The sequence below is a fragment of the Centruroides vittatus genome, unplaced genomic scaffold, assembly GCF_030686945.1.
Source record: "Centruroides vittatus isolate TY-2023 unplaced genomic scaffold, ASM3068694v2 contig_943, whole genome shotgun sequence".
In the NCBI taxonomy this organism is placed as follows: Eukaryota; Metazoa; Arthropoda; class Arachnida; order Scorpiones; family Buthidae; genus Centruroides; species Centruroides vittatus.
In genome coordinates this window covers 1,194,522-1,220,133 of record NW_027122626.1, presented here as the reverse complement: position 1 = coordinate 1,220,133, position 25,612 = coordinate 1,194,522, and the positions used below count along the sequence as shown (strand labels likewise).

Genomic DNA, 25,612 nt, shown 5'->3' with positions numbered 1-25,612 from the left:
ATACACTAATATTGGGTTGTTCGGAAAGTAATTTCATTTTTTTATTACTAGAGGAATTAGATGTATTTTTACCAGCTAATTTTATTTTAAACCACATTTTCATTATATACTTCGACAGCTGACATTTTAAGGCTTATTTGTAAAAAATTTTGTTTGATTCTGTACAATTGTTTTTTTTTTTTTTTTCGGTGACCCATCAAATATGGAAAATTGAAAGCATCATTTTTGGCATATTTTGCTTTTTTATAACTAAAAAATCAAAATGCTGTTCAAACAAGAAAAAAATTTGTGGTACATGTTTGGAGAAGATGTGTTGAGAGAAAGACAGTGCCAAAACTGGTTAACAAAATTGCGTTCTGGCAATTTTAATATCGAAGATACACCACATTCTGGATGGCCATTTGAAGCCAATGAAAACAAAATAAAGGTACTGATTGAAGCGATCTGCCGTATAACAACACGTGAAATCACTAAGAGATTAAATCTGTTAAATTGAACCATTTATTATTACTTAAAACGAATTGGTTTCGTTTCAAAGCTCGATATATGGGTTCCATGTGTTATTAACGAGAGATGCTTTCTATGGTTGGATTTTAAAGAAATTTTTTTTTTGAGCTTTTACTAGACAATTTAACAATAGATTCAAAAGTGTACCGCCATTGAATAAACAAATTGAGTAATATCATCAAACAGAAAAGGTCAGAATTGATCAACAAACAAAGTGTAGTGTTTTACCATGATAATGCCAAATTTCACACAAGTTTGGTAACTCATCAGAAACTGTTATAGCTTAGATGGGATGTGTTATCACACCAACCATATTTGCCAGATCAGGCACACTCAGATTATTACTTGTTCTGGTCTATACAAATTTTTTTTAACTGAAGACATTTACTTGAAATGACAATGTCAAAAATCACTTGGATCAGCTTTTTGTAAACAACGATCAAAATTTTTATGAATGTGAAATCATGCTACTACCAGAAACAATGACAACAGGTATTTGACCAAAATGGTCAATATATAATTCAATAAAATATTTATTTATTATAAGAATATTGCGTTTACTTTTCTATGGAAAAAACGAAATTACTTTTCCGAACAACCCAATAATTTGAGATCCCAAGTATATATTTTAAATTAAATAAATTAAAAATGATCATCACAATGACAGACTGCAATTTTTAATGTCAAAATAATTTTTGTTCATATTAAATAACTTTCAAGTTAGAATAAAGTAAAGTGAATTTAAATTTAAGAGCTGAGGGACATTCCACTCATGTCATTGGATATTATTGATATTAAAATTTTTACTTTCTATTTAATTTTGTCTAAAAAATTAATCTAAATTTTTGTTTATTTTAGTTCTTCATCACCACACTACTACTTGTTTTATAATTATAATTACATCTGTAATGAATCCATGGAGCAAGTTTAAAATCTTTTACATTCACCTGAATTTTTCTTTCAGTTTTTTTTTTTTATTTTTTTTTTTGCACTTGATGGGATTTCTTTTTGTTTCTCCACTTTTTTCTTTTTCACACAGTATTACTACTTCATCTTCCAAGCTATTTGTAACCATTACTATATGATGATACCATATTTAAAATAATTATTTAATTCTAAAAAGTTTAAAAAGGAGTCTATAACATCATCAACATTCTTATTATGTAATTATTCAGCCCTTATTTTACAAGCAGTCATTTACACTTGCACGACATAATTGTTCTGTAAAATTGGTAATATACATGTACTGTACATCCATTTGGAACTACAGTAGAAAGGATATATGTCTGTTTGTAAACAAAACATAAAATACAGGCTCTTTTTCTTACTGTATATGGGCCAACTTGACATGCAAAATTATTACATAAATACAGTAGAGACTCGTAAATCGGCACCCCGGTAATCAGAATCACCGGTAATCGGCACGATTTTCAGTCGGACTGTGTTGTGCTAAATCGAACGTTTTTGATACTAAATTTACTTCTAAAGTATAATTTTCATGTTTTTATATTCTTCAATATATTTATTTTGTTTGTACAAAATGCAGAAATAATTTTTAACGATACGATAGCCTCGATTATTATTATAAAAATTTTCGTTAGGCTTAAAATCGACGAAAATTCAACACGAAGCGACACGCAACGGAGAAAAATTCAACAGGAAGCGACACGCAACGGAGAAAAATTTGAACATCAGACAGGTTAATATATTTTTTCGTACATAAACCGTAATCGGAACAAATCCCTAATCTGAACAACCCCAGTCCCCAATTGATTCCGATTTTCTGTATTATTATTCATTGCAAGCTCTACTGTAGTAGAGCTTGCAATGAATGATAATATGGCATTGGTTCAAATATCATGCATTTGGCATTTACATCCATTTGGAAATAAGCTCCTCGATTATATTTAGCACTTAATATAGACCAAATTAAATGAATATTACTGTTCAAATATTTAGCAAAAACAGTTTATCATTAACAATGAATCAACAAAGCTTCTGAAAGTAATCTTAAAAAATGCTTCAGTTTTAGTTGTCTTTAATTTTAGAATTTTGTATCAAAACAAAATTTTGAAAAGTTTCAAAGAAGAAAATATTATATAACAAACATTTTAAAGCCATTTTTAAGTTACATTCCTAGAGAATAAATTTTGATTCCATAAACAAAAATACATATGAATACATTGAATTTAAAAATTTTTAGAACTTTATTTTATATAAATAATAGATTCAGTAGAAGATCCAAGTTTAATACAAATTAAAAGATACTTTATGTCCATGAATTCAACAAGTTTGGAAGATTGTGCTATCATTAGTGAAATGCTTGGAAAATAATTATCAATATACATGATAATTTAGAAAGATGTGTTAAAAACTTTTTCCATACAAAACATACTTGTAAATACGATAAAGCATCCAAGAATCCATTAAAGCACAGTTGATTTATGCAATAAGTTCAAGCTGTTTATAGAAGGCAATCCATTAATATCAGTTGCATAAAACAGCCTTCCATAACATAGATGACAGTTTAATGATGATATGCATTTTCGTGTGAATGTGTACATGAATGTACATACGTACAGAATATGCATTTTGGGCCAATGAGCATCACATAGTATAATGGAGCTGCTACTGTTCTTCCAGACTGTGCAATGTAGTGTGCATCATTAATATGTAGTATTGTTGGACCAACATTTTTCAACAACACCATGAATACTGGTCAGTAAATATGTACTACTACTACTACAGTATTAAATTACTCAAAAAACTGGCATAATTATTACCCTTAACTCCAGAATGTCCTTGAAGAAGGATAGCAAATGTGTCTATTTCTCCAGCAAACAGATAAGATTCTTCCCTACACAGTGTTTCAATTTTGGAAAAACATTTGTCCAACAGATTCAGATCTTAATTCTTCACTGAAAATGGTGTTGGTTCTCAATGAACATTTTGAATGAAAACAGTATTGTCTAACAGTTGAATCATTCCAGAAAATGAAAATTTTGTCCTGGCATGGAAGCCAGAACAAAATTTGATCCTCAGAGTGAATAAATGTGATTACGTTTTATGTTTCTTGAAAGATACAATGTATAAAAATAACCTACACACAATTGAGATACAGCATATAGTTTTGAAAATAATAATCTACTTTGCACTTGTCTATAAATTTAACATTGACAAATATAAAGTAATGTAAAAGTCTTCAAAAGTAGAATAATTGTTAAACTTTACAATAAAAAGCACTTCAGCCAATTGTGAGCTGGTATCCTCTTTTATATTCAAACATCAAAAGGTTCAAAATGTACTTTTGATATTTGAATATAAAAATCTTTAATACTTTACAATAAAAAGTATCAAAGATTTTTGTTACATTGTGTTTGTCTACATATTTTAAAGCAGATCAGTTATCTAAATTTCATATATAGTCTATGTATATTATTCACACTGCTTTAAACTGAATATCTTCAGTGATCTGTATTACAAATGAAAATTCAATTGCATTTTTGAGGAACATCTGATATAGTCTGCAGTAGATGTACAGATTGAAAATGTTTTCGTATGACTGGAATCCCTCAGGTTTGAACTAATAGATATAAAATAATACAAGTTTTGATAAGTAGTTTTTGACCAATGTCAATTAAACTGGAGTATTTTTTCTTTAGAAATTCACTGTTTATTCTCTTTAATGACAAAAATTAGTAACTTGATCTCTTAGAATAATTGTTTTAATATTTCATTTCTTTTCAATAATTTTGACTGTAATAAAATTTAAAAGTAACAATGAGCAATTATTTATTGTGACATCACAGTGGTAGTGCCTTGCCCCTGTATATCATATTTTTTCTGTGAACAATGGAGTCATGCAAGTCATTTATGTAACAAGGTAAGTTCATTCATGAAAAAATTTTGAATTGGAACAATGTGACTTCCAATCCAAACCAAAAGTTTGTATATAGTTAATTGAGGTCTCCTGCCCCTAAGGTTTTCATATCTGGTCTCGACTTTCAGCTATCTAACTCCATTATCAAGATTAAAGGTCAGACGAACAGATGAAGTGGGAATTTATGTCTAAAACTTTTGAAAATTGTAACCCAAAAATATTAGTTAGGTATTTTAAACTTAACTGTGTTAAAATGGAATTGGATGTAGATAGATTTAAAAAAAAAAAAACTAAAATAAGATACTGTCCTTATGAAAAGAACTTAAAAATGAATTTAAAAAATTCAACACACCAATTAATATATGATATTATATATAACAAAATATTCCAATTTTAATTGATAAATTGAAGGAGGGATAATTGTAACTTACTATTAGAATTTAATAGAATTATAAAATTTGTGTGAACACTATAAATTTATTTTGTATTTGATTTTTTTCAAACACAAAAATTTGGAATTTGCTTCTATTCAACTTCAACAAAAGAACAAAATTCTTTCAACTTTTCAACCTGGACAGTATAAATAGAGAAATGTTTAAAAATCTTTACAAGAATGCTCTTAATATCAATGGGTAAAGAATCTAAGCATTTAGAAGGTAGAGGATGTACAGTGCATATTGTAAATAATTATAGTCAACATGCTGTAATGTCTTGTCTTAGCAATGCAAACACATTATTTTTTCCTACATGTCCACATGACCCAAAATTTGTGTTACAGTTGTCTTCCCCAAAAGCAACACATTTTTGAGAACAATTAATTTTTCTCAGTGTATTTGTTAACAAGTGGTAGCTGCTTTTTTGTTTGAGACTAATGTCATCTGGACAAGTTTATATTTAATTCCAATAGTTTTGTGATTAAAATAATGAATTATAACTGGAAATATCTTTGCATCTTTGTGATTGCTACTATCAGTTGCAATTCCTATGAATGGAATATTTTTTAACTCTTCTACCTGTAATGTCTTTTCTAATGAATAGGGTGCCAAAACACTTTTAATCAAAACTTCTGTCTTGGTTCTGGCAGAAGAAATTTGTGTTGCTACCATCAAGTCATCGAAAATTTTGGAGTTCAATTTATTTGTGCAATCTATAGATTTAAAACTGAAAGATGTATGGCTATGTGGCACCAGTTGATGTAATATTTTTCTTATGATGATCTGTTTCTTGATGTTGCTCTAATGATGTCTTCCCTTTATAAGCAATATTAAGAATTTGATTACAAATTGAACAAAATACTTCATCATCCTTGTACAAAGGTCTAGAGCCCTGGTAAATCTTAGTTCTAAATTATGCCGCTACGGCAAACAGCACCAGTCGCGGGAACCGGATTTGTCAGTTTCAGGTCATGGTTACATGTGGGGCTTGTTTGTTCAGTCTTGGTTAAAAATGGAATGCAGTATATGTTTATCATTTGTTTATTGTACTGTTAACGTTGCTGAACTCGTTACACATTAAATTAAATGGAATGTAGTTCATGTGGTTTAAAATATACCGGTACAATACTTGTGTTTCCTATTCATAATTATAAATTATAAATGCTTTGTTCAAAATTATTAATTAAAATATATGAATAGACACCTTGCTAAAAAATGAATTATTCTATAAAAAATTAATATTGTAAGATTATCAGATGGTACTATGAATAAAATAAAACATAGGAAGATTTAAAATTTGATATTATCCCACTGAGAGAAGTGGTAATTGAACATTATGTAATATGCATAAATATATAGCCTAAAAATATTACTGTTTGCATTAATTATAAATTCATTACTTACATGACATATTCAACCATCATATTGTCGGGATTATTTTGGAAAGGATACTTAGAAATAATCAGATCTATGACAGTTATAATATATAGAACTATTAGGTTTAATGTTCCTTTCTGAACCATTCATTATAATGTACTCAATGGTATTTTCCATTTCATATTTCTGTTCCATTCCTTAAAGTCACTAAATGAATTACTGTATTTTACAGACTATAAGACGCACTTTTTTCTTCGAAAAATTGCCTCCAAAATTCAGGTGCATCTTATAGTCCGTAGTGTCTTATAGGTATTTTTTTTTTTAATTGCTTAAAAATTCAGGTGCGTCTTATAGTCCGTAAAATACGGTATATGTCTGATTATTATTAGATATAAAAATGTCTTATACCTTGCCGAAATATGACAATATTTCTTTTTTCTGACATTCATTTAAACACAAACTACATTTAAATATTTTTAAAACTCTATCCTTGCTATAGTCCTTTTTATGCTTCTCTCTCATGTGTTTGCTTAAACTTTGTTTATATTTATATTTTAAGTGGCGTATAGTGCATTCCATTTTAACCAAGACTGAACAAAGACAAGACCCATGTGTAACCACGACCCGAAACTGACAAATCCAGTTCCTGTGACTGGTGCTCTTTGCCATAGAGAACTAAGATTTACCAGGGCTCTAGATGTTTGTGACTTGACCCATGTGTCACTTGTAGGATAGATGGGTGAGTGTAGTCTCCCACGTTCACTCCTCCAAAAGTAGGACATTTGCTGTTTTTGTTCAAAGGAGGGAGGACAGAGGACTGGAGGTCAAATTGTAGGACATGTCCTCCCAAAGTAGGACGTTTGTGTTAAATTAGGGTTACCAAATTTAACAATTTTACAAGCCTAACATACATAAATCATTAAAAAATGCTGAAAAACTACCCATATGAAAGACACAGTGGCAAAATATGTCTAATTTTATTGGATTGAATACAGTGGTGATATTCAAAATATTTAACAAAGGGTTCGCTAGCAGAAAATTTTTCCCTGACAATCACCGACAAACGAAATGGAAGTTTTGGTTAGAAATAAATACAATACTTTTTCTTGCGATATATCTAATAATCAGTGGCGTATTTGGAACGTAACAAGCCCTGGGCGAAGACCAGGTAACAATAGTATATTAGTGCTGTCGACCTTTTTTTTTTCTTTTTTAGGCAGAGAAATTTTTCACCCCGAATCACACTACTCATAGTAGACAGATGTCATCATCTCTCGTAATACAATATCCTTTTTATTTCGCTGTCCATAGCCCGACACATCTTCCACAGCCATCTTGTATTATCTCATGCACGTGAGATTGTGGGATCTCTCTTATGACTGGATCTAGTTTCAAGAACTCTCTTGAATCGATTGCAATTAAACCTCGTTTTGGTCAAGATTGAAACGGTCAAGAGAGATTGCACGAAGACATAGTCCCTGACCTTGCTCACAATCTAGATTAAAACGTTCGGTGCAAACGGGGTATAAGGCTCTAGTTTAGTAGTATTACAGAGTATAATATACATATTTTAATATATTTAAAAAAAAAAAAACAAAACCATTGAGAAATGTTCCATGTGTTTAACAAGGTTCGGGAAACTGAAAATTTTAACAACAGGTTCAGGCAAACCTGTTCGGAAAACTGAAAATTTTAACAACTGGTTCGGCTGAACCTGTGCAAACCTGCTGAATATCACTACTGGTTGAATAGAAAGTTTTTGTGTATTTTTAACAGCTGTTGTTACTTAACATGTATATGTGATTTTAATTATAACAGTTGGGAAATTTAACACATTACTACTAGTGTGAGATTGAATTGTTTGTTTAGAAACTTATTTTATACTTTTTACTTCACATTTTGTTTGAATAAAATCAGGTTGAAATGCTTTCAGATAAAAAGAATATCAGGCATATTATGTTTTTTGAGTTTCAGAAAGCAAATAATGCTGTACAAACTGTAAAAAATATTCATAATGTGCATGGAAAAGATACAACTAAACTTCAAACATGTCAGATGTGGTTAAAAGTTCCATTCAGGAAATTTTAAACTGAAGGATACAAATGTACAGGATGCCCAAAAGCTGTCAACAAAGAAAGATTGCAGAAATAAATTATTAAAACTGACTAAGATTTGTTGCAAGTTTACAACCTGTTGTTAATGTGTCACAGACTTGTATTATTAAAACACTTCATTGACTTGGAATTGTTGCAAAACATGATGTTTGGCTCCAAATGTGTTAAATGGAAAAAACAAAACTGGATCGAGTATAATTTTGTCTGACAAAGACAGGCAACTCTACGATTTCATTTTATTTTACTTTCCTGGCTCTGTCTGTTTTATATAAGAGGGAAAGTATGGCAATCGGTCAAAAATGACCCCCCATGATTTTCATATTTTTGAAACATTAAGAAATGCAAAAATATTCAGGGGTTTTTCTGTATGTATGTGGGGGCACAATTTCATTCACCCTCTTTGAAAATTAATAACTCCTGTGTTTTTTGTCAAAAATTTCTAAAATTTTTCTGGGAGGTTTGAGTATTAGGGGGATTGATGCTATTAAATTTTAGTGGTTAAAGGTCGGTGGGGTGGGGAGATAAAGGAGGATTCTGTGTCACATCTTGAGTAGTGTCAGACTTAATGATTATTTTACTTGTTATTACCATTTACAATTTTTTATAAAGCCCATCTCTACTCTCAAAATTAAGCTTTTTGCTATTTTATAATAATCAAAAGTATAAAAAGGTTTTAAATAAAATATCATAACAGATGACAACACACAGTTTTAAATGTTGCTGGAAAAGTTAAAAATCCAACAATAAGTTGCTTAAGTAAGTAAGTTATTTCTATCATGGAAAATTTTTTTTATGGATGACAAAATTCAATTAATAATAGTTATTTTTATTTTAAAATTTGTTCTAGCAGGTCATGTTTGTTCAGTCAAGTATTGAGCAATTTTTTCAAGAACTTGTGTTCAAATACCAAATTGTTCGAGTACTGAGATACCACTGTATTTCATTCATCATTTTTACAAATGATTAATAACACTTACCTAAAAATGTTTAATTTTTGTATTTAGTTTGTCAGTGTGTTTTGTTTTTATAGATTAAATAATCTTAAAGGCTAAAGTCTGACAATGACATCTGGTTGATAGGAAAGCTAGGATAAAGAAAAAGTTATAAGATCAGTTTTCATTAAAATAAACCTGGCAAAAGGCACAAAACAAATTGAAAATTTCAATATTCTAAAATCCATGGGAAAATTGGATGACCAGCATGTTTGCTTGAATAAAAATATATCGAATAACAGAGTTTGCACTTAAAAATTGTGACTATTTGTACAGGGGATTTTCCAATTCCCAAGCCATGTTGGAGCAAAACCACGTTGTATAAATGCCATGTTGTACAAAGGATACCCATACTTGTTAATGTAACAAATATGAAGAATCCTGACATTGCAATTTATATCTTAATGTATAGGATAGGCTGTTAAAGGAAAGGCCTGACTCAATGGTATAGCCTTGGGAAGGAAAGAGGAATAGGTATAGATAGTAGAGAGAGAGGTGGGGTGGGAATGAGAAGAAAAAGAGGGAGGAAAGGAGGGTCACAGAGCGTCTGCTGGAAACCAGTGGTGGGATGCAAATGATACAGAAGGGACCGCATGAGGATAATATAAAAGTAAGAGGGTTAGACGCAACAATAATAAATTGGTGGGAGGCGATCTACAGGTACCACCCATAGCAACAGGAGTCCAGAGAGAGGTGGTAAGGTACAGTAAGAGCAGATAGATGTCTATAAATAATGCACCAATATACAGGGTAATGCTTATTGCAAGGGAATTACGTAGAACTGTGGTTAAACATAAAACAGCAGATAACCATAGACCAATGGTTATACATGTAACAAAGGGTATACAGGTTACAGTGGTTATACATAATACAATGGTTATACAATATGTTATGGTTGTACATTTTACAATGGTAGCCTTATATCATTGGATATGTAAGTTACAATGGTTGAACATGATAAGAAAGATATCGATGATGCCATAGATAAACAAGACACAATACACTAGGCTGAGTAGTAGTAGTAGGATAACTCAGCAAAGAGGATGTGGAGTTACAAGTTGCTTATGTTGGTCTGCTGGTGGTTCATAAGATTAAGGCTGTGAACAAAGTTTGTAAAGACATGGTAGATTTTCCTGTTGTCCATGAAGGTATTTAGATTGCAGGGCCAGTGGTGCCCATTGTTTTCCACCAGTTGTCTCAGATGAGAGCAGTAAGTAGTATGTTTAGTGCAAGTAAAGATTAGATGGTGGGGTCATCACCTTTTACACCACAATCACACAGACCATTGCCTTTCTTTAAGAAACGACAAAGGTAAGCCCAAAAGTTACCATGCGCCGTCAGAATCTGTGCGAGAGCATGTGTAGTATCTAGGTGTTTGTTAAGCATCCTATTGTTAACATTAGGGATGAATTCATTAGTAATGTGGCTGGTGTGGCTTTTATTCCACTCTTCCTGCCACCTGACCATGATGATATTATTAAGTTTGCTGCAGAGATAGGACATTGGGAGTGACAAGTGGCTGCAATTTGTGGCAATATCCTTAGCTTTTTTGGCTAAGTAGTCGGCTTTATCATTCCTGAGGTTGCCAGAGTGCCCTTTTTACCCAAAAGAAGTTTATTATGGTTGAGTCTTCGAGTGCATATATTGAGATGTAATCATCCACAGTTAGAGAGTATCATCCTTTTTTCTTGCATAAGTATATTCCTAGTTCCAGGAGTGATGCTTAAGATAACATGCCTTGAATGAGATGTTTCTTTTGGTTGAAAGCTATGGTTCAGTTTAATGTTTTCCATGAAGTCTTCCTGTGTGATTTGTTCCTTTATTTGATAGTTCTGATCATATATTTGCTGAATTAGCTCTTCATTTTTAGTGCTATTTGGCACGTTGAATAGTATTATTTTTGGGAGCTTTTTATTTTGCTCTGTTACTCTAATTTGCTGCGAAAGATGTTCAGTTTTGTATTGTTGTTTTTAAGGTTATTAGATCCTGCTCGTCATGCAGCTGTATTGCAATATCACCATTCGGAAGAGGCCTCATGTGGTTTATTTTGATTCCAAGTTGCCTTGGGTCAATGTGAGATTGTACTATGTTCATTGTTTCCTCTGGTAATGGGACAGGCTGATTCAGGTCTTTGACTGCTGACACGATGATGCTGTGGGTTGCCTTCTTAGGGTTCTTTCTTCCTTCTAACTTTGCTTAGTTTTCAGAAGTTAGTTTAGTCATTTTGCTCATTGATTTTAGATTCCTCTTTAAGACGTCCGAGAAGGATCCCTTATCCAGAAAAGATACTGGCTTTGAGAGTTTCTTGACCCTTTCTCTTAGGGCCAGGACCACTCCAAAAATTTAGTTAGCAGCCGCATACATACTGATGGCCGCTTTCCTGGCATGGGTCCGTTCTTCTTTATTGACAGCAGTGCCCATGTTTGTAGGAATACAGTTAATGATGGTTTCCAGGTGTATATTGATTGATGTTATAAGTTATTCTTCAATGAAGCTATTGTTTAAATTTTCTGCTGCACTTTCCCTTGACATGGCAGAAGAGTTAATTTACTCAGTAGGTTAGTATAGCACAGATAAAACAGCACATGGCAAGGACCAGCTTTGCAGTAAAAGCTAAGAACAAGGACCAAAACTTGCCTCAGCAATGACTGAAACAGCCAGTGCAACGTCTTAAGCAGTTGCTGACCAGAGACGTGTGAAGATTGGTCCTCTGATGCCCGTTGGCATCACTAGGTGACACTAATATAAACAGTAGGTGAGTAACGGCGTCTTTAAGACACCCGTGAATGCCCCGGGAACAGGAAATGCCAAATTGGTGTAAAACCTCACCGATCGACTAACGTACTGTACAGTCACCTGGAGGTGCACAGTGCATAAAATTGGATGGTTCCTGCTTTAGTGGTGTCGAGAATAGCCAGCACTATGAGCCCAAACAAGATATCTTTGAAATAGAGTGACCGGGAGACTTGCACTGAATGGCTATCTCATGCTGAATGGCTAGGACTACTGAATGGCTAGGGCTGAGAACAAAGCTCTTTGTTCGGTGCGAAACTTTGAGCAGTGATAACGTGGATATTAATTAATGGATAACCATGATATTTGTGTGGTATATTAACATCGTAACAGAGCATAAAATACCACCTGTGGAAGAATGTAAACCAGTCAAACGTGTGAGAAACGGCGACAAAGTCCGAAAATGCAGTAGACGATGGATCACTCAGTGAACATATGATTTGAAAAACAAAAAAGACAAGTGTACTCACAGAAACCAGGCTATTTGCACGTCCCAACGATATATAAATTACCACTATCCACCTCACCAATTTAATGATGGTTTCCAGCACCAAGTTTTCAATCAAAACACGGAGCACGGTAACCTCACACATGTACTCTAGCTTAATGTAAATTTATAACTAGAACATCATTATAATCTTTTAAAATAATGTTAATGTAAATAGCAATAATAATGTTATTAATGAGATTACTGTTTGCAACAATGATATAGTCTAAAAATTATATAATTATTTTTCTGTGTGTGCTATCTAGAAATTTTCTGGATATTTAAAACATTATAACATACTCTAACACAAACAAGAACATATATATTGTTCTATGAATTGTTAATAATCTTTTATTTTTGTTTTATTGTTGCTTTTTATTGTATTGTTTATAAAAATGGTTATAACCAATTTTTTTCTTATAGCTAACATAAAATAACTAAAATGATTTAGAGATCTAATATATAATTTTAGAATTATACATGTAAATGTTTTTATTTTTTTTATAAATTAAAACAATTATTTTAGAAATATTTTCACTTGTAAGCAAATAAAACAAAAGTACATTTTCAATATAACACACAGCAATTTACACTAATGAGAATGACTTTATTTACAATGATTGATACTATCAATAAAAGTATAAACAAATTACACATTCGTGCTCAGTGTGGCACATGAAAATACCCACACAAAATACCACAGTACCACAAAGGAGATATGTGCAAAGAGAACATTATCTCTTTGAAAAAGATAATCATCTGGCTGTTTAATACTATATTGGCTTTTTCATTTTCATTGATTTTACCTACCAGTTATAAACAGATATCAATTAATGAAATGTATTTTGGACAATTTTGAATCACATATAATAAGAGAAAAGTTTAAGATTCCACTGAGACTAATTGTTTGTTTGTTTCTTTGTAAGTATGATCTCTTGGCAAATTTTATCATGCAAGGAACACATTACCAGTTAATAAAACTGCAGATGGCTTATCTTAAATTGATAATGAGATATGACAGAAAATTGTCATTTATGTGTTTATATCCTTCTCACTTTTCTATTTAAAACTAAATTCATTTGACAGAACATAATACTGATTATCACCAAGCTGTATAAGTTAAAAGGCACAAAATATTCCATATCTGGATTCTTTTGCTACTGCACTTTAATGACCTATCCCTTAATGATATAATACAAATATCTGGAAATTGAATAAGAGACATTTGTCTAAATGATGATATAAAATTTTTGAAAGCAAAATGTTGCAACTTGAATGACATTTGAACTTTTTTGTGCAAATTATGAAATATTCAAGATGCGACATTTGTACTTCATAATAAATAACACATGGAGGATTTAGAAGGAAGCTCTGATCTTGGAAGCTATTTCCATGATATTCTTATTAGCTATATTCATTCATTTATAAATTATTCTTTATCATTCATGCAGTATTTAAAAAAGCTATTATTTTGCAAATTTTTATAATATGGAATTTTCTCAGTTTCTCCACAAAGGCTTGAACATGTCCTTGACCGAAGATAAAATTCCCTTCTTCTCTTCCTGTTGCAATTGCGAATCACCTACTTGATTTGGGGGAACTTTGTTTTCAGAACCACCAAATGGTTGATATGCCCATAATTTTCCTTTTAGGTCAAGAGTTGTTGGTCTTTGTTTACCAGCGTTGTACAGTTCTTCCTGTGTCATAGTAACTTCTTTCTGAGGTGTGAATAGCCCTGTCAGGAAGTTGGTGGGTCCTTTCAAAGTTGTCTCTCTCATATCTTGGACGTTCGGGACCAAAGCGTCCTTTGTCTGAAGGGTCTTTGGACGGGGCTGATGTGGAGTAGATGGTGCTATTGGGGGTCCTCGCATATTGTATCTCCTCTCGTGACTCTACAGTTATTAAAAAAATACACCTCGGTTACATACAATAAAATACATAATCAGTACAGTGATGGTCTATATAACAAAATAAAAATAAAATAGTAATTTTTAAAATTAAGTTAACTACACAAATAAAATTAATATTTACAAAAATTAATTTAAAAACTATTGAATGTATTAATTAATACAAATTGTATATTAGTTTTATTAATTTATCATGCTAAATTATTAAGATTTTACTTTATAAGTATGAAATTTTTGTAAAATTAGTATTTTAAATAAATAATAATAAAAAAAATGAAAACAGACCAATCACTGTACTAATAATTTTACAAATACAAAACAATTTATTGAATTATAACATTTTTACTAAACAAAATACAAAAGATGGATGTTACCATGATTACAGAGGGAGGGCGGAGCACACAGTAAGTAAAGTTCAGGTTTCTCAGGGTAGTACAAAGGATAAACACATCTTCATCCTCTATGAAATATATAGCTGGATGGGACAATACTAAATGACAAAACTAAAGGAAAGTGCTGTTAACATCTATGGATAGCAAGCAATTAGAAAGCAATAGTAATGCATAATTTATTTGCTATTTTTGAAGCATTCTAGTACCGTGCAGTTGATTACTATCATGCAGCGTTTTCAGTGGTTGGGTTTTAGAGACATTGTGCTATCAGAAAAAAGCATTCAGCATGCATGAAATTTGTATAGGTTTTGAACATATGTTTAGGAATGAACAACAACATTAAGGTTTGACGAAACATTTCTCCTGAGAAACTTGAGAGGGCCTGGAATGCTCCGCCCCTAACCTTTTGTCCGACTCACATTCCCCACACCAGGGGGACCCAGCTTCTCTCGTGTTCGAGTGTCACGGTAGTCAGGGGGTGCTTCTGTCAGGAAATTAGAGGGTACAAGTCCCCGAACACCATTCAGTTCGCCCATGAAGAACCCATCTTCATCCATCTCACCATAAACGTAGATGATGTCACCTGTGCTGAAGGCTAATTCCATCTAATAGTAGATGGTGATAAGAATAGGTGTCAAGATTGATTTTTTATACTTAGATATATTTTATATAGAGATTATATTTGGGGCCATTTTATTGTATGATAACTAATGTAATTATAGCTATTATTGTTTATTGTGCTTTTGTATCTTGCCATTCTTGTGATTTATTAGTTCTTGCTGAGCCTTCAGGTGAACATATAAGTCAGTGTTTATTAATTTTGATTATTTATTTATTTATTTATTTATTTATATAATTATAAAATATAATAAATCAAGTAAAACTATATAATAATTAAGATTAAAAAAAAGTAGTTTGCATGCTAATTTAATACTCTATGCACCTGGAAGCTACAGAACTTCAATCACTAATAAAATCCTATCCTACTCATAATGCTACTACTATTAAATAATTTCATGCATTTAAAGCATCCCTTGGTTAGCACTGCTAAACAGTAATCTAACCATGCAGATGCTACTAATTGATAAAATTTTATTTAATTTAAAACGAAAAAAGGGGATTGTATAAAATATTATATATTTCATGTAACGTTTACGATACCTCTGCATCAACATTTGGCGACAGTTCCTGTGGGTCATAGTCATATAAAGCCACCATCCTCCGTACTGGCATGCTGTTTCCCCACTGTTCGGTACCACGGTTACCTATCCACAAAACCCATCATTTGGAAAATATTTTATGCATTTTATGTATCAGGATAGAAATGTCACCATTTTGGACTTAAAAACTCTTATTTATATAAAATATCAAATATAATTCATTAAATTTCACTTTTGATATTAAAAACATTTATGAATATTCACAAAAAAGGCAAGCTTTGAAAGCAAAGTTAATTATCAAATTATTAAAAAAATATCTGTTATTGATAACAAAATTATTGGCTCCAAATGTATGTAAATATTTTATATATTTTTATATTATAACTGTAAATAATAATTATTGTGTCAAACTAGGTTTGATAATGAATTAAATAATTATCTGAATACTGTAGTATTTATCTAAAGTATCACTTTAAAGTGGATTTTTCTAGACATTTCATTCAATGTATAGAAAACTCCACTTTACCATTGTTATAATTTTGAAAGTATTATTGATATATTGTGTTAAATAAAAATTTCATTAGGCTTTTACTAAGACAAGAAATTAATTATTTTTAAATATTACATTTGCTTACCACAATATTTATTTTATTACAATGAAGATTTTTTTAAATAGTTTTAATTTCATACTCACTTTGACTGAATTATACTCAAAAATAAAAGATTTATAAATTAATTATTAATTTTGTTCAGAGAAACTATATCAATATGCAAGAAAGAAATTTAAGAAACAATATTATACCTTGTGCAGCTATTGAATGATGTGTATGATGGGACCTGGAAGATACATTTTCATTTATTAATTGGTGAGACATATCTTCTTCTTCAACTTGAACTTCTGAAACCATATTGCATGGCACATAACCTATTTGTCCATTAGCTTCCCCTCTGTAAAATCCATCAGCATCTTTATCACCATAAATCTAAAATTGAAATGACCAATTATGAATATTCAGGAAGAAATTGTTTAAAAATATAGATAAATACCAGTAAAGGAATTATTCCTACAATTTTCTTTCTAAAAGAAAAACTAATACACAAACTATATACTGTACTTGGATTTTGTATTAGTTTGAAATGTTTATAAATGATTTTATAATAGAATTCTTGTAACTCTTCTAATGTTATATTATTAAAGATTTTTTATTAATTTTTTTCAAACATTTAAGAATTTAAATGTTATTACATTTTATTATTATTTAACAATTTTTTGAGGATTTACTTAAAGATTTAAAAAAACTTTTGATATACACTCAAATCGAATTTAATTTTTGGATTAGATTTCATAAGACATGAATTAACAATGTTACAATTTCCTATATTTACATATTTTAAATTTCATTATTAAAGAAATAAGAAATTATTGAAGCCAATAACAAATTTAAGAATAATAATATATACTAAACTAAGATATAATCAGTGCCAGTGTCGGGTTATTTTGCACCCTAGGCAAAGTTTACAAGTGTGCTCCTTATTTCACAAGTTGGATATCTTTTTTAAAATGAAATTTTAAATATAAAAAATAATTATTTTGGCATGCTTTACATATTGTATATTACTTTGTTAATAATATGTAATTCTTCTAAAAATAGAATCTTTTTTTATTATCTGTTTTTAATTAATTTGAAAATTCTGTTATAATTCATTTACAAAACAGTTTAAAATATTAACTTTGGTATTTTAAATAGTGTTACCACTATTAAAATTCAGGTTCAAATCATTTAGGTAAGGAACAAAAAAGAAGCAAGAGTTAAATAGTTAAATAAGTTAGTGTGATGTGCGAGGGATAAGGAAAAGAATAAATACCTAAATCATATATTGCTATTTAATTTAATATTTTTAGTGAAGTATGAATAAAGCATAGTTGAAATTTTCACCCTAGGCAATTGCCTAGTTTGCCTAAATGGTAGCACCACTCTGGATGTAATATGTAGATATATAAATTTATAACTATGAAATAAATATAATTTTAAATCATTATTTAATTATTAATATAATTATCCTGTATAAGTTTTCAGAGCTTTCTGTAGAAAGTATTACTGTACTGGGCAAATCTCAAACCAAATCTGGTATACATAATGTCTTGAGTGTGCAGCTTCAACTTTTGGAAAATAATTTACTTCAAAATTCAGCTGCTAGAATGAAATTTTGCACTGCTGTTCTCTTAATATGCATATTATGTATGTTTTCTAACAAATTTCAGGAGATAAGGATTCTGTCTGGTATTTTTCCTCTTTTCCAGTCATCACTAGTCCAGTCATCCCAGGCCTATTAGCTACATGCCAAGTGTAAAAAAGTTGTGGCTGTATGCTTTTTATTTCTGTATAGTTTTAGGTTTAATTTGTATTCTATTTCTATAAATTTATCCTTCCTTCCAATTTTCTTTGTCCCTTTGTCTCGAACTTCCAAGAACTCAGACTTACCCCTAGCCCACCAGGAGGTAGGGGAGAGACAATAGACGGCAATGAGCCTAGAGGGAAAAAAGAGATTCGAGTGGACATTATTGGGCTGGACACGAGAGGTGATGGATGTGTGGCGGCAAAGCTCGTGAGTAGAATCTGACGAGACTATAAGAAAGGAGACTGTAGAAAATGGATCAAGAAGGAAGTATATTGATATATTGGGAGAAGAACCCTCAGACAGCCGATTTGCAAGAAAACATAACGTTCAAGACTCAGAAGTCGAGACAAAGCAATACTGGGACTACTCGCCGATAAAATTGGGTACCCCCTATTCTATTACTCTTCTTACTTCCCCTTCTTCTATCTACCTTCTATTAGATTAAGTTAGATTAAGAATTGCGCGAGAGACTATTAGATACGAATCATTGTCAGTTTGGAGTTTGGATAAGGCCAACTATTGCCTGTAATGCCAAAACCATCACTGAGGACAATTGTAAATGAGTAAAAGAACAGCGGGAATCCAAAAAGAATCTGTATATATATATATATATACATACATATATCACAAAATTAAATTCGTTTTTATTAGTAAACACGAGTATGTGTTTTTCCTTTTGCGTTGTGCTTATAACAAAGTAACAGTAGCCTAAATTTACATGAAAGCAAAAATATATATTATTTATACTGCATATGGACACAATTTAGTTTAGGAGGTTAAGCCACCTCATCATTTCCATAGCTAAGGCTTGCTCTGTCCATAACCAAAAGTCACAGGGTTCATATCTGTGACCATGGCAGCTATAAAGTCAGAAATGATCTGCTAATCACTCTTGTGCAACAAATGTTGTTGCAATAAGGTTTGCATATTTATACTAATATATGTGGGTGCACTATATTGCATAAAAGCAATGTTTGCACCAAGACCTATCAAAGAAGTTGCAAAAATATTCTTCACAATTCTTTTTAAGTTTGTTAGAAAACATAGATAATATGCACATTAAGGGGAGTGACATTAAGTGACTGTATTAACAGGTCACTCTGTTAATGACTGGAAAATGCACTAAACAATTGAGGTACAGTAAGACAGTTTTTTTAACACTTCTGAACTAACATTTATTTCATAGGTGTCTGTTTCAGTTGAGTGCCCTCTCAGTGCAGAAACTAAAAAACAGCTTAATTTACACTTGCTGGTGATTGAATTTTGAAGTTAAACCTCCCCAAAAATTGAAACCATGTACTTGGGACAGTGTGAAAATTGCCAAATAGTTCTTTCTACAGAGAGCTCTGAACACCTACTCTTTTATTATGACCACCCTGTACTATTGGAATAAGTATATTTAACATAAACATAAAATTAATATATACTATTAAATCTAATTTTTGGAATATTCTGAGTGTCTCCTGGTAAGCCTATAGAAGAGTTGGCAACTCTAATTACACAATAGAAATTTCCTAGCAGATTTTTCTAAAATCAAATTTTAAAAATAATGTTTAAAACTTAAAATGTTAAATTTATTAGAATAATGATGTAAGAAATAGAGAAAATAAATTTTTTAATTATAATTTAAAAATTTTATCAAACTATTATAACTATAATTATTCAGAAGAATATTTAAATGCTTACAGCAAATTCTTCAACATTTTTGTTTAAAGAAATATCTAATTAAAATAACTTAGACAAGCTTTCAACAGATATAATAGACATTTTAAAGACAAAAGAAAGTTTTATAAATTGTGAATTAATTTATATAAAATATTTTAACACGCATGTAAATTGATTAATTGTCTGTTTATTGTTCATTATAAATTTATAAAGAATGTTTTTTCTCCAGTGTTAATTTTGTTAATTATTTAATAAAACATGCATTTAGTAAATGCTTGACTATTGTAATTTTATCTTTAATGTGTAGTTACATGCAACTACATATTAAACATTTTAAAGATATACATGTATTAATTTGTGATTTACTTGCCTTAATGAGTTGCCCTTCTTGAAATGGAAGTTCCTCTTCAGCAGCATCTGGATTTGGAGACATAGTCATGGGATCATAATCAAACAATGCAACAAACCATCTAGCTCTGTTATCTGGAGGATAAGATCTTGTACTATATTCTGGATGTCGACCATGATAACCCATGCCTTCACGATAATCATTACCACGATAATCATCACTTCGTCGATGTGTAGTACTTCTTGGATTGTAGTAGCCATGTTCGTGTTCCGGTGGCATATGCCTCCTTGTAGTCATATCAGAATAGTAATGGCCATGCATTTTCGATTTGTGTGTTCTTGGATAATGAGTAGAACCCATACGACGGTCATGTCTGGCAAGTGAATCGTATTCTTCTTCTGAAAAATTTTCCAAAGAGTTGCAGCCTTCACTTGTAGTATCTTTAGTTATTTCTGTTACAAGTAATTTATTGAAAAAAATAAAATTTTAATAAAATGTACAAAAATTAAAGCAAAGAGAAAATTAAATGATATATAGTAAAATCTACTTATTGTAATCACTTTGTGTGACTTGACTATATTGATAATAATGGTTTTATTGACTTTCATTAAAAGTACATGTTAAAAACAATTTTATTTTATTATTAATTAATAATAATTCATGCAGTGTTGTACACTTATTGTTTTCTTGCAATACATTCTTTAACAGCAGCTAACACAATTGAAGTAAAAAATTTCAGCAATTTAAATTACTGAACTAGTACTTATAAATGCTAAATGTTAAGACTGATAACAATTGCTATGTTAAGGCAGATAGTGCAAATTTATCTGAATAAAATGATATTGATCTGAGTTTTGGTAATGGTCAAAAAGTTAAAATGTATTTATGAAACATTTCTTAACATATATATTTAGATCTTGTTAAGTTTGATAAAATTGAATGACTGATTACAATAAGCAGATTCTACTGTATATAAACAGAGTGATTCTCTATGGCTTAACAAATTTTATTATAGCGATGTCAATAATGATTTTACAGGAGAGAAAGAGAAGGTTGACTAGGAATTAGTTTTAATTAATTAATAAAATTTGCTTTGAAATGAAAGGGATTGATGTTTCTTTAAATATTAAAAAAAATACAGTACAGTCTCAATTAGCTGATGTAAATGGGATCAAAAAATTTCATATATAGTAATTGAAAATGTTTGATAATATGGAGTTTGAGTAAAGCAAAATACCACAGATATTATATTTACAATATAAATTTATTTGAATAAAAAGCAATACAATATAAAATATGTCTACAATTGTAACATTGTGTAAGGACCCAGACGAGGTCCAAAATCGCAAAAATGCAGAATTCTGTTGTGAAAAAAATAACAATAAATTATGTAAGAGAGAGAGAGAAAAAAAACTCTTAATCAAAACAACGTAACGAAAAATGTAAACGAGTCTCGGGATGACGTCAACGCGTGTTAAACGACCTGTTAATGTTTAATCCAAAGGTAGAACTTTGACACACGCACTCATAAAGAGATATAAGGTTGACACAAGTATTCAAAGAAAAAATTAAACATAGGAAAACAATTTCAGAAAAAGGGAAAAATTGAAGGGATAGAAAAATATCGCGTGATCGTTAGAATTCCAAAATGACATCAATTGCAAACAGATTAAATTATGAGTGCAGGTGTTGTGGTTCTATCAACAATCTTGGAGCATAGTCGAAAAAGGGTGTCAAATAGACACCTCGAATCGGACCTTTCCCGCGACCCGACATGGTCTCGTTTTGCCTTGGAAACAAAGGGGAGGCCAATCGGGAAGTGAGGAAAGGGACGAGGGACCAATCCGCAAGGTGGACAGGACACAGAAAAACGTATAAAAACTGGGACTTCAAGGTCAAAAAGGGGAGTTTTTCCGGAAGAGTTTTCGGAATGACGGACATGCCTCTTGTGGATTAAGACAGTGTGTGTAGTGACATCCCTCGGAACTTTAAGTGTGCCACCGCCCGTCAACATCGACATCGTCCAATGGCCCTTCTCGTCCGCCCGGGACTGGATATAGTGACCTGCCGAACTCTCACGTTCTGAAGATCGCTGAGATTTGGATCAACCTAACCGATGTAAGCATGTATTCGACCAAATAAATGGTTTTCCGCATGTAAACACTTGTCATCATTTGCCTCCTTCACCACCGCCCACATACACGGGTTCCCTTAAGCTCATCCTGACGCGGGATTAATTGTATCCCCCCTTTCAAGTCAGCGAATCTTACAATTGCAATTAAAGTTAAAAAATACAATAAATCAATTATTTAAAATATTCTTACCTTGTAATAAAATAAATATTCTATAATTTGTTAAACAACATCGCTAACCCCCGATATATTATAAGACTAGACACCAACCAAATGCTGAAACTTGGTTTTGGCATTTGGTTGGTGTCTAGTCCTATAATTTGTTTGTTTTTTACTTATTTTTTGTTATTGCATTAGAAGAATTGCATTTGTATGTGTACTATCAGATTATTAAAGGTCAAATAATTGAGACTTTACTGTATTTTTTATATAAATTTTAAAAAAATGAAATTGAAAAAAATTAAGAGATTAATGATACTGAATGTTAGCTTTTCAATGTGCAATATGCAGCAAACAGATTTCCTTTTTTAAATTCAGTAATAATTTAATGCATAGTAGTTATTGATGTAGCTTTTAATCATTATTTTTATTAAGCCAGAACATACACCAGAGTGACATGACAAGTGATCTGGCATCTGACATGCCACTTCAAATGGAACCGATGGAAATGTATGTGTCAATACCCATAGAAGTAACATGATGTAGGAGTGACACAACTTTTGCTATCTCAATGTTAGGCTACACTTTTGTCAGGTGTTACTAACAACTTAGTTCAAAAGAAAATTGCTTTAATTTTTAATTTTCATTAAAGTCAAGTAGCAAACTTATTTATTCATCTTTCATGCTTATAATGAACTAAGTTTTTCTTTACTGATTCAGTAAAATGATTGAAATTTTTCTGGATATGTATTTAACTCTTGAAACACATTGAAAGCACTATGTTTTTTCACATTTTCTTCCAAAAAAAGAATGCACCCAAAAGTGTCATTTACCTCCATTGTAACTAGTGTAATTAATAATAATCACTAAGTTTAATAAGTCTAAAGCATCATCTTCATCAGAAGCAGCCATGGTTACAAAATGAATTGCTGCTAGATCATTCTGGTTTGCTTTTAAGTCACACATGATTCTCATCACTTGTATGTCACTACCATGTTATTTCCAAGTTACTGCCAGATCACTTTCCATGTCTTTGGTATGCACTCTGTCTGATATAATGTAAAATATTTTTCTAGTCAATAGAAAAAAATTACAACTGCAATGAACTGTAAAGATATTAAAATAATCAGTTTATGATTAAATATTGCAAAATAATACTAGGAATTCAGGAACAGTATGGAAAAATACCGTATTTTCCGGCGTATAAGACGACTTTTTAACCCAGGAAAATCTTCTCAAAAGTCGGGGGTCGTCTTATACGCCGGGTGTCGTCTTATAGGGTGAGTATATCCAAAACTCTATATTTTAACTGTAAAAGTTGGGGGTTGTCTTATACGCCCAGTCGTCTTATACACCAGAAAATATGGTATATGTGATTCCAGAGAAAGGTAATGAAAAGATATAATAGCATTAATTAGTTTATATCTTATTCATTTATTATAATGCTATTATACACTTGTAAGATATCATATTTCTACAATTCTAAGATCTATTTTTGACAAATAAAAATGGGTAAAAAAATTAAGTATGGTACATTTTAGAATTTATGGCAACTTACTTTTGCCATCTACATATTCTGAAAATTTATTTGCAAATAATTCTTATAAAATAGATTAATATTATATTATTAACATTTATTTTAGATCATTTATTTACTGTATATATTATGTTACTTTCATTTTTATAACATTTATTTTAATACTTACCTATAGATGGAATTGTCATATGAGTAGGTGGATATATTTCCTTATCACTTAAATTATCTTCAGGTTCAATAATGACTTGGCCTGAAGAATTTCTCCTTTCGTTTAATAATCGATTGAATCTTCGTTTCTCATTGGCGGAGAGTAAAGTATCTTCCATCCTATATATATGTTCCCTCTGACTTCTTGGTGGCGAAGCTCTTTCTTGCAGTCTGTCTCTATTTCTGACATCAATAATTCTGGGTGATTGGCGTATCATTCTGGTATCTGTTCTGTCATGTGACATTTCTCTGTCCTGATCCAAGCCATTTTCATTAATAGAAAGTGATTTCTCTCGTTCCTGTAGTTTATATAGTAAGTGTTGTGTCATGTTATTTCAAAAGATGCATGAAGTGTAGAAGTGCCACATCACAGGCAAAATTATATATTTCTAATCATGCAACATGCACTACTTTAAAAATGCTTTAGTTTAGTAAAAATTCAACGTTACTAAAACCTGTATAATTAAAGGATTTGTTTGGTAAGAGAAACTATCTGAATGGGATAAATAATAATTAATGCATTCTTCGTACAAGAATGTAACATTTTTTGTTTATTTTAAAAAAAAATCACTTACTTTTTAAATTTTTAAACTTTGTGACTAATTACCAACATTTTATAATGAAATTACTATTTGTGGAGGAATATTTGAAGAGTATTATTATTATAGGAATTTTCATTTTAAAATAAGACATACTGCACACATACAAACAACAAATCACAACATAAATTCTTTCACTGCGATTTTCACAGTTACAGACCTCCAACCTTTCTCCCGCTTCATCTTCTATCTCCTCCACTATATCGGGCAGCTCTGACCTACTACCATCCTCTGCATGATCTTCTGTTAAGCCCTTCTAGTAAAAAAACATAATGCTTTTGTGCATTTTATAGCCCTGCCATTATATTGCAGCTAATATGTCCTTTGATACAACAATCCATGCTTTATAAACTATATTAAACTGACTTTTACAACATAGGAGTATGTAAAATCATTACATGCTTAGGATTATGGCATATCTTCTAGGAACTACATATTTTATATATATATATATATCTAACTTCTACTAGCATGGTTACACAAAACAACACTAACTTTAATTGTGTACCAATATATTGAGA

The 25,612-nt window shown here is 30.9% G+C and overlaps 2 protein-coding genes across 2 annotated transcripts in view; one reads left to right on the top strand and one right to left on the bottom strand.

Annotated features, from left to right (window-relative positions):
• The window catches only part of LOC136985029 (LYR motif-containing protein 9-like), a 48,061-nt gene that overhangs the window by 15,031 nt on the left and 7,418 nt on the right, over window positions 1-25,612 (top strand). The window lies entirely within an intron of this gene.
• The window catches only part of LOC136985017 (RIMS-binding protein 2-like), an 81,395-nt gene continuing 68,953 nt past the window's right edge, over window positions 13,171-25,612 (bottom strand). Inside the window, 7 exon segments of the mRNA XM_067282198.1 lie at window positions 13,171-14,476; window positions 15,303-15,488; window positions 16,045-16,148; window positions 16,846-17,026; window positions 20,479-20,909; window positions 24,455-24,791; window positions 25,252-25,347. Coding sequence (XP_067138299.1) covers window positions 14,084-14,476; window positions 15,303-15,488; window positions 16,045-16,148; window positions 16,846-17,026; window positions 20,479-20,909; window positions 24,455-24,791; window positions 25,252-25,347 — 1,728 coding nt within the window. The 3' untranslated portion in view covers window positions 13,171-14,083.